At 41.2% G+C, this 15,106-nt stretch overlaps 1 protein-coding gene across 1 annotated transcript in view; it reads left to right on the top strand.

Moving 5' to 3' along the window:
- LOC132888466 (NACHT, LRR and PYD domains-containing protein 12-like) overlaps window positions 1-15,106 on the top strand; it is a 401,003-nt gene that overhangs the window by 15,066 nt on the left and 370,831 nt on the right. The window contains exons 6-8 of the mRNA XM_060924512.1: window positions 2,351-2,524; window positions 8,500-8,673; window positions 9,104-9,277. Of these exons, the coding sequence (XP_060780495.1) occupies window positions 2,351-2,524; window positions 8,500-8,673; window positions 9,104-9,277 (522 nt within the window). The remainder of the gene's footprint in view (window positions 1-2,350; window positions 2,525-8,499; window positions 8,674-9,103; window positions 9,278-15,106) is intronic.

The following is a 15,106-nucleotide window of genomic DNA, read 5'->3' as shown; positions in this document are numbered from 1 at the left end:
AGCAGTGATGTTTTGGGGCTGTCGCTGGGCAACACGGACTTTCAACTCCCTCCAAAGATTTTCTATGGGGTTGAGATCTGGAGACTGGCTAGGCCACTCCAGGACCTTGAAATGCTTCTTACGAAGCCACTCCTTCGTTGCCTGGGCGGTGTGTTTGGGATCATTGTCATGCTGAAAGACCCAGCCACGTTTCATCTTCAATGCCCTTGCTGATGGAAGGAGGTTTTCCCTCAAAATCTCACAATACATGGCCCCATTCATTCTTTCCTTTACACGGATCAGTCGTCCTGGTCCCTTTACAGAAAAACAGCCCCAAAGCATGATGTTTCCACCCCCATGCTTCACAGTAGGTATGGTGTTCTTTGGATGCAACTCGGCATTCTTTCTCCTCCAAACACGACAAGTTGAGTTTTTACCAAAAAGTTCTATTTTGGTTTCATCTGACCATATGACATTCTCCCAATCCTCTTCTGGATCATCCAAATGCTCTCTAGCAAACTTCAGACGGGCCTGGACATGTACTGGCTTAAGCCGGGGGACACGTCTGGCACCGCAGGATTTGAGTCCCTGGCGGCATAGTGTGTTACTGATGGTAGCCTTTGTTACTTTGGTCCCAGCTCTCTGCAGGTCATTCACTAGGTCCCCCCATGTGGTTCTGGGATTTTTGCTCACCATTCTTGTGATCATTTTGACTCCACAGGGCGAGATCTTGCGTGGAGCCCCAGATCGAGGGAGATAAGTGGTCTTGTATGTCTTCCATTTTCTAATAATTGCTCCCACAGTTGATTTCTTCACACCAAGCTGCTTACCTATTGCAGATTCAGTCTTCCCAGCCTGGTGCAGGTCTACAATTTTGTTTCTGGTGTCCTTTGACAGCTCTTTGGTCTTGGCCATAGTGGAGTTTGGAGTGTGACTGTTTGAGGTTGTGGACAGGTGTCTTTTATACTGATAACGAGTTCAAACAGGTGCCATTAATGCAGGTAATGAGTGGAGGACAGAGGAGCCTCTTAAAGAAGTTACAGGTCTGTGAGAGCCAGAAATCTTGCTTGTTTGTAGGTGACCAAATACTTATTTTACCGAGGAATTTACCAGTTAATTCATTAAAAATCCTACAATGTGATTTCCTGGATTCTTTCCCCCCATTCCGTCTCTCATAGTTGAAGTGTACATATGATGAAAATTACAGGCCTCTCATCTTTTTAAGTGGGAGAACTTGCACAATTGGTGGCTGACTAAATACTTTTTTGCCCCACTGTATATGGAGAAGGTGATAGCAGGTAGACTGAAGACAGGTGATGATGTTAGAACTCTGGTGACGAGGGTCGCTGTGGATCTTGGGAAGTGTAGTCCAGAGCGGCCATGTGTGGAGGCTGCTCTGAAATCAGGTTTTCAGCGCCGCTACTGACAGTACTCCTAAAAAAGTGTCCAGTCCCAACATCTGATACCATGTGATGTAAGTTGTAGCACTAGTGAAAAGATTAACAGGAAATGACTGTTCTTGACGCACTAAAATGATGAACGCTCAAAGCAAATCAGATTGAAAACCATTAAATATCAGGAGGTGGAGCTATCACATCTTCCTACAATACAAGTAATGCAATAAAAACATCTTTATTGTGTATAAACAGTGTATTAAATAGAGAGGACGGCTGAGCTGAGCACACAGCAGTATTGGCGAGTAGATCATTAAAAATGAGCACAAGCCGCTGGGAATTGAACACATACAAAGATATTCTGAGTCTGGATTATTAACGTAAGCGGGCCGAATAAATACAGTGTGTGTGAATTACTAATACACTGAGTACTGAGACACACACTTCCTTTTCTCAGGGTTGATACCTTGCTAGAGAGTCATGGTTCAGTTCTCCCTCACACTATCGATTAAATATACTGTTTAATCATCAAAACTCATCAGGAGTTCATTCTGAACAGGATATGACAGCAACCAGCACAGAGTGAAACAGTTGTGATGCTGTGGTCGTGGTAATGCCGTGAATATTCTGTGTACAGCAGTGATTTTCTGTCTTACAGCACAAACAGTTTTGTGTTTGTGTTCATGAAGGGCTCAGTGTTTTATGAGTTCCTCTGATATTTTCAGCTTTCAGGTGGGGATGGGTCAGGATTTTCAAATATTCACATCCTCATTAAAATATGAAAAATTGAATAGTTTGTCATCATTGTCTTTCAAAATATATTTTCCCTTGTTTTTACTGGCACCAGGTAAAGTTAACATTCAATCTCTCTCTCTCTCTCTCTGTTCGTTCGCATGTTGGGGGGTGTTGGTGGTGAATCATTCTTTAAAGAATGGTCGAATAGTATTTTTGTTTGAAATGTCTCTCCCTCCTTTCAGGCTCAGTGATTGTAACCTGACAGAGAGAAGCTGCTCAGCTTTACACACAGTTCTCAGCTCTGAATCCTCCAAACTGACTGACGTGGATCTGAGCAGTAACCATCTGGAGGACTCAGGAGTGAAGCAGCTTTGTGTTGGACTGGAGAGTCCAAACTGTAAACTGGAGAAACTGAGGTGAGTTCATCTCTCCTATTGAGTCGACTTGATCTGAAGAATTGCTTATTGCAACTGATACACAAAGAATAAAGAGGAAAATAATTACAGAAATGTTTATTTTTAGATCTGTATATATTAGTGCATCTCAAACAATTAGAATATCATGAAAAAGTTCATTTTCATCGATATTCACTGAGCCTGTGACTCATTGTTTTATTGTAAAATACATCTGATTATTTTTTAAAAAATATTGGAAAAAAAAGTATTTCAAATTTCAAAAGCGACAAGTAAATGTAATAACTTTGCAGCGCAGACTTGTGTCACTTATTTAAGCTGAGTCACATAAAATACTTTGTTTTGAAATCGATAAAATAAATCACAATTCCACCTTACCTTTGAATAGTTTTAGACCAAACTGCGTATCATCTTTAGTGCTTTTAGGAACAGCATTTTCTTTCATCATTTGTAATTCTTCCTCACTTACAGTGACAAAGTCTATTATTGCAGGTCTATTATTGCTTACATGAGCTCAAACAATTCTGACATAACAGCCTCTCAAGTCAAGAAAGTCAAGACTCTCCAGATAAAGTGGTGCCTGGAGGGTCTCATATTAATGCGCATTGTCACACCTTCAATGCTAACACACTGCACCTCAGAAATAATGCAAAAGAGCTTGCATCAAGAATGCAAGAACACAAGATTGACATGTTTGGTATCCAGGAGCATAGGAGAGTACACCCAAGTGAAGAGCTCAAGTTTGAAGTAGTTGAAGATTTTCACCGAGTCACGTCATCTGTATGGAGAGAAATAATCACAAATTAATCCCAAGGAAGGGTTGGACTAATGCTCAGCATTAGAGCGAGAAAGTCCTTCTGAAGCATAACCTCTGTCTGCAACTGTATTTTAGTTACTGAATTTAAAGGGAATCCTGCTTGTACAGTCATACTTTGTTACTGTCCACACTCTGGACTCAGGAGGATAGGTCCACCCTGACTAAAAGCCAACTAGACTATATCATTGTCTGAACAAAGTGGTGGAACAGTGTAATCAATACTGAGGCTTATAACAGCTTCAGCACAGCCGGCTCAGACCGTTGGGTCATCAGTATGAGTTTTAGGCTCAGCCTACACCAGCCAAAGACAATCCCTGCACCAAAGATTGACTGGAAGGCCTTTGCGGGAGATCCTACCCTCCAAGCCCAATATACCATCGAGGTAAGGAATCGTTTTGAGGCTCTTGACCTTGAAGAAAGCTCCACTGACTGCTACTCCAGATTTATTGATGCGAACAGAGAGGCTGTCACATGGGGCCGTCCTCCACAGGAGTGATGTGATGAGACTCAAACCAGACACAGGGCACCAGGATGGATCAGGCAGGTCCGAGGAGCAGAAGAGGTTCAGCATCTCGATCCCAGGACCGATATGTAACTCAGAGGGACAGATTTGAGGGGGAAGAGAGAGAGAGAGAGAGAGAGAGAGAGAGAGAGAAAACACAGATTGTTAGGTATGCCCAATGTCACCTCAATAAGTAGGAACAGTATACATATTGCACCGAGTACAAGCAGGGACTCCAGCAACTAACTATGACAGCATAACTAAAAGGGGAGAGCCAGAAGGTAACAGAGGCATGAGGGAGCCCCGGGACATAAAGCAGCAGCCACTACACCATCAACAAACTCGAGTGAGCAAGCGAGTGGGGGACTGACAGCATCCATACATTCCAGTTTACCAAAACACTGTCTGAGGATCCTCCAGATCTACTCCTTTACCTCATAAACACCATTAACACAAGGCTTGACGAAACAGATATGTTTTCAGCCTAGACTTAAATGCTGAGACTGTGTTGGATTCCCAAACATTACTTGGAAGGCTGTTCCATAACTGTGGGGCTTTGTAAGAAAAGGCTCCGCCCCCTGATGTAGCCTTCACTATACGAGGTACCAGCAGATAGCCTGCACCTTTTGATCTAAGTAGGCATGGTGGGTCATAGAGGAGCAGAAGTTCACTCAGGTACTGTGGTGTGAGACCATTCAGTGCTTTAAAGGTCAACAGTAGTATTTTATAATCAGTAATAAATTTGATTGGGAGCCAATGCAGTGTGGATAAGACAGGGGTGATGGGGTCATATTTTCTAGTTCTAGTAAGGACTCTTGCTGCTGCATTTTGAACTAACTGGAGCTTGTTTATGCACTTCTTGGGACATCCAGACAGTAAGGCATTACAATAATCCAACCTGGAGGTAACGAAAGCATGAACTAGTTTTTCCACGTCATGTAGTGACATTCAATTTCTTATCTTAGCAATATTTCTGAGATGAAAGAAAGCTATCCGGGTAATGCTATCAATGTGAGTTTCAAATAAAAGACTGGGGTCAATAATCACTCCGAGGTCTTTTACTGCTGCACACGAAGAAACAGAAAGGCCATCCACACTCCACAACCTGAAAAGAGTTTGGACATCCAAGTTATCAAGAGGGTTAAAAGCCAGGATATTCACAGCAGCCATTAAATCCATCCTGCTCTATGGCTGGAGGTCTGGACCCTGACCACTCCCCTTACAAAGTCCCTGGACAGGTGTTACACAAGAATGCTGAGGGCCATTCACAATATCAACTGGCAGCAACACATCACCAATCAAGAATTGTATGGAGACCTCCCTAGGGTCTCAGAGAAAATAGCGGCAAGGCGACTCAGGCTAGCCGGCCACTGCTTCCAACATCCAGAGATCCCAGTATCTGTAATGGTAGTATGGGAGCCCACACATGGCAGAAGATGCCCTGGGCGGCCACTCAAAACAGTGGTGGATGTCCTCAAAGAAGATGCTGGAGTGGTCGACACCACTGAATTGAGGACCCTAATGATGGATAGAGAGGAGTGGAGAGTCCATTATTACAGTGGTGCTTGAAAGTTTGTGAACCCTTTCTATATTTCTGCATAAATATGACCTAAAACATCATCAGATTTTCACACAAGTCCTAAAAGTAGACAAAGAGAACCCCGTGAAACAAATGAGACAAAAATATTATACTCGGTCATTTATTTATTTATTTATTGAGGAAAATGATCCAATATTACACATCTGTGAGTGGCAAAAGTATGTGAACCTCTAGGATTAGCAGTTAATTTGAAGGTGAAATTAGAGTCAGGTGTTTTCAATCGATGGGATGACAATCAGGTGTGAGTGGGCACCCTGTTTTATTTCAAGAACAGGGATCTATCAAAGTCTGATCTTCACAACACGTTTGTGGAAGTGTATCATGGCATGAACAAAGATTTCTGAGGACCTCAGAAAAAGCATTGTTGATGCTCATCAGGCTGGAAAAGGTCAGACAGACTGTGTACAAATGGAGGAAATCCAAGACCATTGTTACCCTCCCCAGGAGTGGTCAACCAACAAAGATCACTCCAAGAGCAAGGCGTGTAATAGTCGGCGAGGTCACAAAGGACCCCAGGGTAACTTCTAAGCAACTGAAGGCCTCTCTCACATTGGCCAATGTTAATGTTCATGAGTCCACCATCAGGAGAACACTGAACAACAACGGTGTGCATGGCAGGGTCGCAAGGAGAACGCCACTGCTCTCCAAAAAGAACATTGTTGTTCGTCTGCAGTTTGCTAAAGATCATGTGGACAAGCCAGAAGGCTATTGAAAAAAATGTTTTGTGGACAGATGAGACCAAAATAGAACTTTTTGGCTTAAATGAGAAGCGTTATGTTTGGAGAAAGGAAAACACTGCATTCCAGCATAAGAACCTTATCCTATTTGGGCCTGTTTTGATGCATCTGGGCCAGGACGGCTTGTCATTCTTGATGGAACAATGAATTCTGAATTATACCAGCGAATTCTAAAGGAAAACGTCAGGACACCTGTCCATGAACTGAATCTCAAGAGAAGGTGGGTCATGCAGCAAGACAACGACCCTAAGCACACAAGTCGTTCTACCAAAGAATGGTTAAAGAAGAATAAAGTTGATGTTTTGCAATGGCCAAGTCAAAGTCCTGACCTTAATCCAATTGAAATGTTGTGGAAGGACCTGAAGCGAGCAGTTCATGTGAAGAAACCCAACAACATCCTAGAGTTGAAGCTGTTCTGTACGGAGGAATGGGCTAAAATTCCTCCAAGCCGGTGTGCAGGACTGATCAACAGTTACCGGAAACATTTAGTTGCAGTTATTGCTGCACAAGGGGGTCACACCAGATACTGAAAGCAAAGGTTCACATACTTTTGCCACTCACAGATATGTAATATTGGATCATTTTCCTCAATAAATAAATGACCAAGTATAATATTTTTGTCTCATTTGTTTAACTGGGTTCTCTTTATCTACTTTTAGGACTTGTGTGAAAATCTGATGATGTTTTAGGTCATATTAATGCAGCAATATAGAAAATTGTAAAGGGTTCACAAACTTTCAGGCACCACTGTATGCCCAACTGAGGTCGATGTTGTAGTAGTAGTAGTAGTATGGTGACAAAGCGATTGGCTGCCATTTTGCCACATCACTTGAGGTGATTATCATTCCAGGTGACTACCTCATGAAGGTGGTTAAGATAATCCGAATAGTGTGCAAAGCATCAAGGTAAATGGTGGCTACCTTAAAGAATCTAAAATATCACACATTTTGTTTTTTAACACTTTTTATTTTCAACATAATTCCACATATGTTCCATTTGTTATTTCATAATTTTGATGTCTTCAGTATTGTGTTTAATATAATATTATGAATAGAAGTGCCATGTTTTCCAGTGTGCCAAATAGCTTCTTAATTCTATATTGTTTTCTAAGATGTTCACCCTTTTTATTCTTGATCCTCTTTGGCAACATTTTACACAGACTTTCAGACTGCAGTATAACAGAGGAAGGATACACTGCTCTGGCTGAAGCTCTGAGACTAAACCCATCATCCCACCTAATAGAGCTGGATCTCAGAGGGAACGACCCTGGAGCATCAGGAGTGAAGCTGCTCACTGATTTACTCCAGGATCCAGACTGTAAACTAACAACACTGAGGTGATTCTTCTATAAACTAACACAATTATATAAATATTAAACAGAAAGGAATGCTGTACAAAAACTTTGATCGTTTCTTTGAAAAAAAAAGGATAAAGTTGATAATTGACTGTAATTTATGGTTTATTCGACTGGTCCTAATTTTTTCCCAGTGTGTTACAGACATTGGGCACCATCATTTAAATTTAAAGAGAAGTCATCAGGAAATAAGCAAAAGCAGCCACACTGTTCTGGTTAATGTGGGTCTATTATTCTGGAAACACCAAGTACAAAAACATTTTACTTTCTGCAGTTTGTTGAAACGTCCTGCTGCACAAGAGGCCTGTACTTGGCTAAATTCAGTTTTAGATGAAAACCCTTTACTCCTAAAAGAGCTGGATCTGAGCATGAAGGAACCAGGAGACTCAGGGGTGAAGAAGCTCTCAGCTCTACTGGAAGACTCTCACTGTAAATTTCAGAAAATTCGGTAAGTATTTTTATTTATGCATCACTGTCAGCTGAGTTTTACTCACAATGTTTTCTAGTGGGACCTGCCATTAAGGATGACCCAAGTATGCACAAATTCATTTTTAATTATATATTTTGTTTTCTATAAGTGCTGACATAACATAATATATCCTGTGTTTCTCCAAAGAAACCTCATAGTCCTTCTAGCAACACCTGGGTTCTGTTCCGTCACTGGAAAGTGTTAAGCTCCTGAAACTAGAAAGGAACAGAAGAGTAGAAATGATCAACACGTTTGACCTTTTCAGTGAAATCACTTGATTTAACCACTGAGACATAACAGACAAGACAAATTAAAAGAGGAATAAATGAATAGAATGATGTTAAAAATAACCTCTTATGACCCCTTATGACCCAGATGAACCCAGAATATGGACTTCAGTGCACATGAAAATAAAATGTCTTGTGTTTTCCATAATATCTGCACAATGAAGTATTAATATTGAGTATAAAGCTCTGTCTACATCATATTTCATATCTAGGCTGAATAAAAGTAATCTGACTGTGGAGAGCTGTTCAGCTTTAGCCAGCGTTCTCAAATTAAAGTCCTGCAGTGTGAGAGAGCTGGACCTGAGCAACAACAGTCTGCAGGATCCAGGAGTCACTCAGCTTTCTGCTGGACTGAAGAATCCACAGTCTCCACTCAGAACACTGAGGTGAAGGAACATCTGAAATGATGTCTAATCCTTCAGTGAAGCATCAATTCAGTATTTTAATCTCTGAGTTTAAATGACTGCAGAATTATGTGTCATTAAAAAAGCAGTACATGTTCTACAGACTTTAATGCTGTTAATACATTTCTGAGTCTCCATATTCTCTGTGTCCAAGTCTGGCAAAGAGATCAGGAAAAAAATAACTAAACTAGAACACAATATAATTAAACAGCATGTTTTGATTAAAAAATAGATTATTAGTTTTATTATATTGAACTAAAAGGTGTTTAAGTGTGTAAAAGTTCTATTCCAATGTAAATGTCTAATTGCTGTAATTCTAAGGTAACTGTTAAAGAAAAGAATGAAAATATTGCGTTCTTATTGAACAAATGAGATGCGATCTGTTCATTGTGCTCCTTCTTTCCTTCTGCAGACTGTGTAACTGCAGTGTAGCAGCTGAAGGCTGTGCTGCTTTGGCTGCAGCTCTGGAAGAAAATCCCTCACAGCTCAGAGAGCTGGATCTGAGCGGGAATAAAGCAGGAGACTCAGGAATAAAGCAGATCTCGAACCTCCTACAGAATTCACACTGCCTCCTGGAAACACTCAAGTATGTCAATGTCATTTCTTAAAAACATGACAAAGTGTCATGAAATGCTTTTATCCTTCAACACTATTTCTTTTACTTTTGAAGTCGTGCTCAGTCAAGCACTGAATTATTATAATATCAGTTTTTAATGACAACCCAGTAATTTGTACACAATCCATTAAGTGACATTGACTTAATGGACTTATTGACTTCCTTACCAACCGGCCACAGAGGGTGTTTGTTAACGGATCCTACTCTGACATCCTCCACACCTCCACTGGCTCCCCACAGGGCTGTGTCCTATCGCTCCTGCTTTACATCCTCTACACCGATGATTGCAGGTCCACTCAGCCAGACTGTCATCTGGTGAAATTTGCGGACGACACAGTCCTGCTCTCTCTGCTTTCCGCCTCTAACCCACACCATGGCTCTGTACTTCAGGACTTCATCTCCTGGTGTGAGGGAGCCGGTCTCCAGTTGAACTCTAATAAGACCAAAGAGTTGATTGTGACATTCTCCATCAAGCAGAGACAACTGGCAGAGGCTCACACGACCACCATCCGGGGGGAGCCGGTGGAGCTGGTGGAGGAATATAAGTATTTGGGCACAATATTTGACAGTCTTCTGAGGTTTTCCTCCAACACTGAGGAGATCCTCACGAAGTGCCACCAGAGACAATATTTGCTGAGGAAGCTGAGATCATTTGGAGTGAATAAAGACATTCTCCTGACTTTCTACCACTCTTTCATTGAGAGTGTATTAACATTTTCATTCATCTCATGGTTTCACTCCATCAGCCTACAAGACCGGTCAAGACTACTCACTATCACCAAAGTCTGTTCCAAAATCATTGGACTCCGTTCGAGCTCTGTCTGCTTTTTGTGACCAGCAAACCATCCGCACCGCCCACAGGATCCTACATGACCCCTCACACACACACTACACTCAGTGTTGGAGTGGCTTCCATCAGGACGCAGGCTGCGCTGTCCACGCTGCAGGACACAAAGGAGGAGGTCCACCTTTGTTCCCACAGCGGTCCGACTCCTGAACACTGACCCTTCCCTGTCCCAACATCATTGTCCAGCCCCTCGTCAGACTGAATGCACACAGAACTGACAGCTGTAGAGTATTCTAATTTGTGTTTTTATGTTGTCTGATGTTCGACTGCCCTAATGCTGCTCTTGATGCTCTTTTAATTGCCCTGCGGGGACAAATAAAGTGTTTTGAATTTAATTGAATTGAAATTGAATTGACAATCTAGAGTTAATAAATTAACAAGAAAAAAGATTAAATTCTCAATTTGTATACAATATCACATCTTCATTAATTTATTTTGTACATAAAAAATCAGAGAGTTGTGTGTTTTTGTGTAGACTTTCAGACTGCAGTATAACAGAGGAAGGATACACTGCTCTGGCTGAAGCTCTGAGACTAAACCCATCATCACACCTGAGAGAGCTGGATCTCAGAGGGAACGACCCTGGAGCATCAGGAGTCCAACAACTTACTGACTGCAAAACTAACAAACTGACACTCAGGTGATTCTTCTAGAAGCAAACATCATATTAAATAAACAAATAAATAAATAAATAAATACTGTGAAAAGAACCTTTCTCTTCAAATCCCTACAGGTTGTTGAAAAGTGCTGAAGCAGAGGAAGCCTACAACCTTCTTACTCGAATGTTCAGTAAAAACCCCTTACTGCACACGGAGCTGGATCTGAGCTACAGAAAATTAACAGACGTCAGAGTGGATCAGCTCTCGGCTCTGCTGCAGGATCCACATTACAGACTGCAGAAACTTACGTAAGAAACAACTATAAACACGTCGATCTCTATTTTCTGTTTTCACTCAGTTGCTGTTTTTTACAGCCAGAAGCGACTGTATCCATGCGGACTGTGCCTGTGCTGATTGGAAAGCCACTGACAGTGAATTGTACTCACCTTACAAGCTGCCGAGTCCCTGCCTCTTCGAGAAAACGCTGTTTTCATTGAAGCCCAGGCTTAAATATTCCATTTCTTACAGCTCAGTTTTGTAGATATTCACTAATTATGTCGCACGGCTTTTATAGTAGGCCACAGCACTACAGCCACATTTCACCTCAACTCCTAATTATACACAACTGACTCAATTATTTTAAACATTTTACAGATTTTATATATTTACATTATTTTTCAGAAAAAATAAGAATAAACAGGTCAGTTGTAACCACTAAATGTGAATCACATGAATTTAACAGACTACTATTTCATTTATCAAGACAACGTGACGTCACACATCAGAGCTGATGCGAATATCCAATGAGGGAGGTTTCTGCTGCACAGAACCATTTCTTTGTTCGCTGGGAAAGAGAAAGATTCGGCTCATCCAGTGCTAGGATTAGCTGTGCTATAATTAAGCACCAAATAAATAAACTGAAACTAAAGACATGTTGAACACCTGAAAGGCTCCCAAAACTTCATTAGATATTCTTCACGCATGTTTACAAGCAGTGGTGAACCGTTACTATTAGAGCTGGGACTTCAGACACCAAAACAGCAACAGGGTAAAGGATTCTGTAAGGGATTAGCGTCAGGCTGCCAGGTCGCTCTGTTGTGTGAAGCTGCCGATGTTGATTTTAACTCAGTAAATTCCACAGGGGAATAAATCCTTAAGTCTGAGTGAAAAATACTGTAGTGAGCGTGCAGTGTGGAAGAAGAGTCTGGAGACAGAAATCTTAGTTTCTCGGTCGTTAGCCTGTGCTACTTGCTCTCAATAGCACTGACTGCTTTATTAGCTTTCGCTAACACTACTGATGAACGCTACACCGGCTGGAAGGTGACTTCACTGCTGCGCTGACGGTGCCGATTCATGGTTAAATTCGCGTTGGCCTTCAAGAATGCAATTAAAAAGCAATTAAAGAATGAAAGAAATGAAATATAACATTTGAAATGCTGATATGTTTGGGCTTCTCTGAACGCCTGGAAGGCCCTGACGCTTCCCCTCTGTTTACAAGAGAAAACCACACGAACCGACATTGGAAAACTAGAAGAGTGTGCATGTAGAATGATAATAATAATAATATTGGCTAACTAACTTATTTCATTGATGTTCTGCAACATTTAATGTAACTACAAATTGATTTTTTTTTTTGACAAATTGCTGTGGTATGAGAAGAATAACACTCCAAGATGTGCTGTTATAGAAAAATAATCAACTTCAGGGTGAGAACAGTAACTCCACTTCATCACACCTCTCTCTCTCTCTCTCTCTCTCTCTCTCACTCACACACACACACAGTGGTTTATTCTTTAGTTATTGACCTTAATACTGTAACAGTGTTGAGTTCACTCTAATAAAGGACTAAATATCTTTTCTCTGTCTCCCTCTGCAGACTGTGGAACAGCGTCAGTGAGAAATCCTGCACTGCTTTGGCTTCAGCTCTCTATACAAATCCATCACACATCAGAGAGCTGGATCTGAGTGAGTGTGAACTGGGAGACTCAGGAGTGGAGAAGCTCTGTGATCTACTGAAGAAACACGAGTGTAAACTGGAGACACTGCGGTGAGTAACTCAGTGATGAAACGCTAAGTTTTATAATAATGCAGAACAAGGGCACCTGCTAGTGGGGGGACTGGTGAAGATAAACTGCCCTTTAGGTGTGAATGAGTGTGTAAAAGTGTGTGTGCATGGAGCCCTGCAATGGACGGTGTTCTGATGGTTTGTGGTGTTCTACTGAAAAATGCTACCGTAGCGCTAATCGACAGCAGAGTCCATCGATTTATGCTACTTTGTCAAAAACTGCTCCCGTTGATTATCGGTATGATTTTTGTATATCTCCTAAAGATGTAACTCACAACAAGTTACATTACATATTTATTTACATTACAAACCAGGTCACGTGTACTGTCCGAGCTTGGCTTGCATGTTTTGATTGACGTTTTTAAAGTAGCACATTTTGATCTACCAATATTCTCCATCAAATAATGCTCCCAGTAGATACACATTCTATTTTACACCTCCAGTCCCTCCAAGGGCGCTGTCAGAGCATGGGGAGCATGTTTTGATACTCTATTCTCATATTCTGAAATATACATTTTAGATTCCAGCAAATTCACTCCTGCAAGGTAGCATGAAATGATGGGCGTGGAAACAGAGCTCAAAAAATGGGCCTGCGCAAAGACGCAGGGTAGCACATCTTGATAGGTAGCACAGTTTAATAGAACAACGGTACATTAAAGAGAATCATACTGTAATTCAACACAAGTTTTCTGACAGTAACACACACTGGCTCAGCACTAGTAAACAGATGTAAACAGCTGTAAACATCTGTCAGCACTAATACTGAACAGACGGTGAAAACTTAGTTTAAAAACTGTCATTATTTTTAACAGTTTTAAAAGAGGCTAATATTAACCAAAATAATATTTACATTTTATTTTCATTTACTTCATCATTCCATCCTTCAGGGGTGTCACTAGGCCTTTTTTACTGAGGTACGTGCCCCAGTAAAAATCAGCTGTGCCCCAGTAAGAAAATGTTGAAAGATTTTCGTAACAAACTAGTTTCTTTGGCAGATCATTTATCTACTGTAAGTTGTAGGACAGAGTGTGTTTCAAACTTCTATCGCCTCTTCTTTCTAACTAATTTTCTGATTGGTCTGGGAGATTCTCACTGTAAACATAGCGTGCATGCGGCGTGCCATGAGTCCATTTAGCCTACTGGAGAGATGAGTCTACTCTTTGGATGAGTCAGAGAACGGGCTCTGGATGAGTTAAGGTAGCGCGAAGTTTTTGCAACAAAACTAAGCAAACCATATTCTAACAAACCCATTAAACTACATTGAATTAAACGATATTAAATGACTTTTCCAGATGGATATCAGACAATTCTTCTCACGAAGCAGAGACAGGGGCAGGGAAACAGTGACAGATGAGGAGGAGGGTGAGAGAGGTCAGATTAAGGTTGTAGACTATGTGCTCGTCAGTCATAACTAACCAGCTAAGTTCGTGAATCGTGAGAGTTGAGGTGACACGTTTAGCATCAGCATGCATTAAAAGCCCAAATGCCAACAATAAATTTTTTTGGGGACTGGGATGCGTTTTCCGTCTCGTTGACCTATTCCTCGCATAACTTCATCCACGAGAGCATGAGAATTATCCACTTTGCATAGGTTGGGGACAGGAACGTTAAGGTGCATTGTGCAGTGCCCCTGTAAAGCTTAATTCCTAGTGACGCCCCTGCCATCCGTTACACTTCTATCTTACAAATAAAAAAAAGTCACAGCAGCTCACAAAAATACACTGAATTATCAGTCTAGTGATTGGCGTTGTTAACTTTCAGATATGTCATACACTACCGTTCAAAAGTTTGGGGTCACTTTGAAATGTCCTTATTTTTGAAAGAAAAGCACTGTTCTTTTCAATGAAGATCACTTTAAACTAATCAGAAATACACTCTATACATTGCTAATGTGGTAAATGACTATTCTAGCTGCAAATGTCTGGTTTTTGGTGCAATATCTACATAGGTGTATAGCAGTGGCGGCTGCTGGTTTTTAAAACAGGGGAAGCCCATTTTACGCATTCATCGTAAAACCTGTAGGCCGGATATCAAAGCATAGAAAGGTGTGCCCCATTAGCATAGTGAACTAGACAAGCCTACCTAGTGGCAGAAAGTATTTTTGCTTGTACATTTCATGTTATAGTCTGGCTTGCCAGGCTAGTGCCTCATATCCTTAATCAAAAATATCAAACATCCAAAAATCACTGGCTATTCAACGAAGAGCCTTGAACATCATACCCTGATATGCAACACAGAGTCTTTAACACAACACCCAGCTGTGCAACACATCCTTGAACATCTTCTAC

This window comes from Neoarius graeffei, chromosome 6 (assembly GCF_027579695.1).
Source record: "Neoarius graeffei isolate fNeoGra1 chromosome 6, fNeoGra1.pri, whole genome shotgun sequence".
Classification (NCBI taxonomy): domain Eukaryota; kingdom Metazoa; phylum Chordata; class Actinopteri; order Siluriformes; family Ariidae; genus Neoarius; species Neoarius graeffei.
The sequence above is the reverse complement of the archived record's forward strand: the minus strand, read 5'-3'. Positions and strand labels throughout refer to the sequence as shown.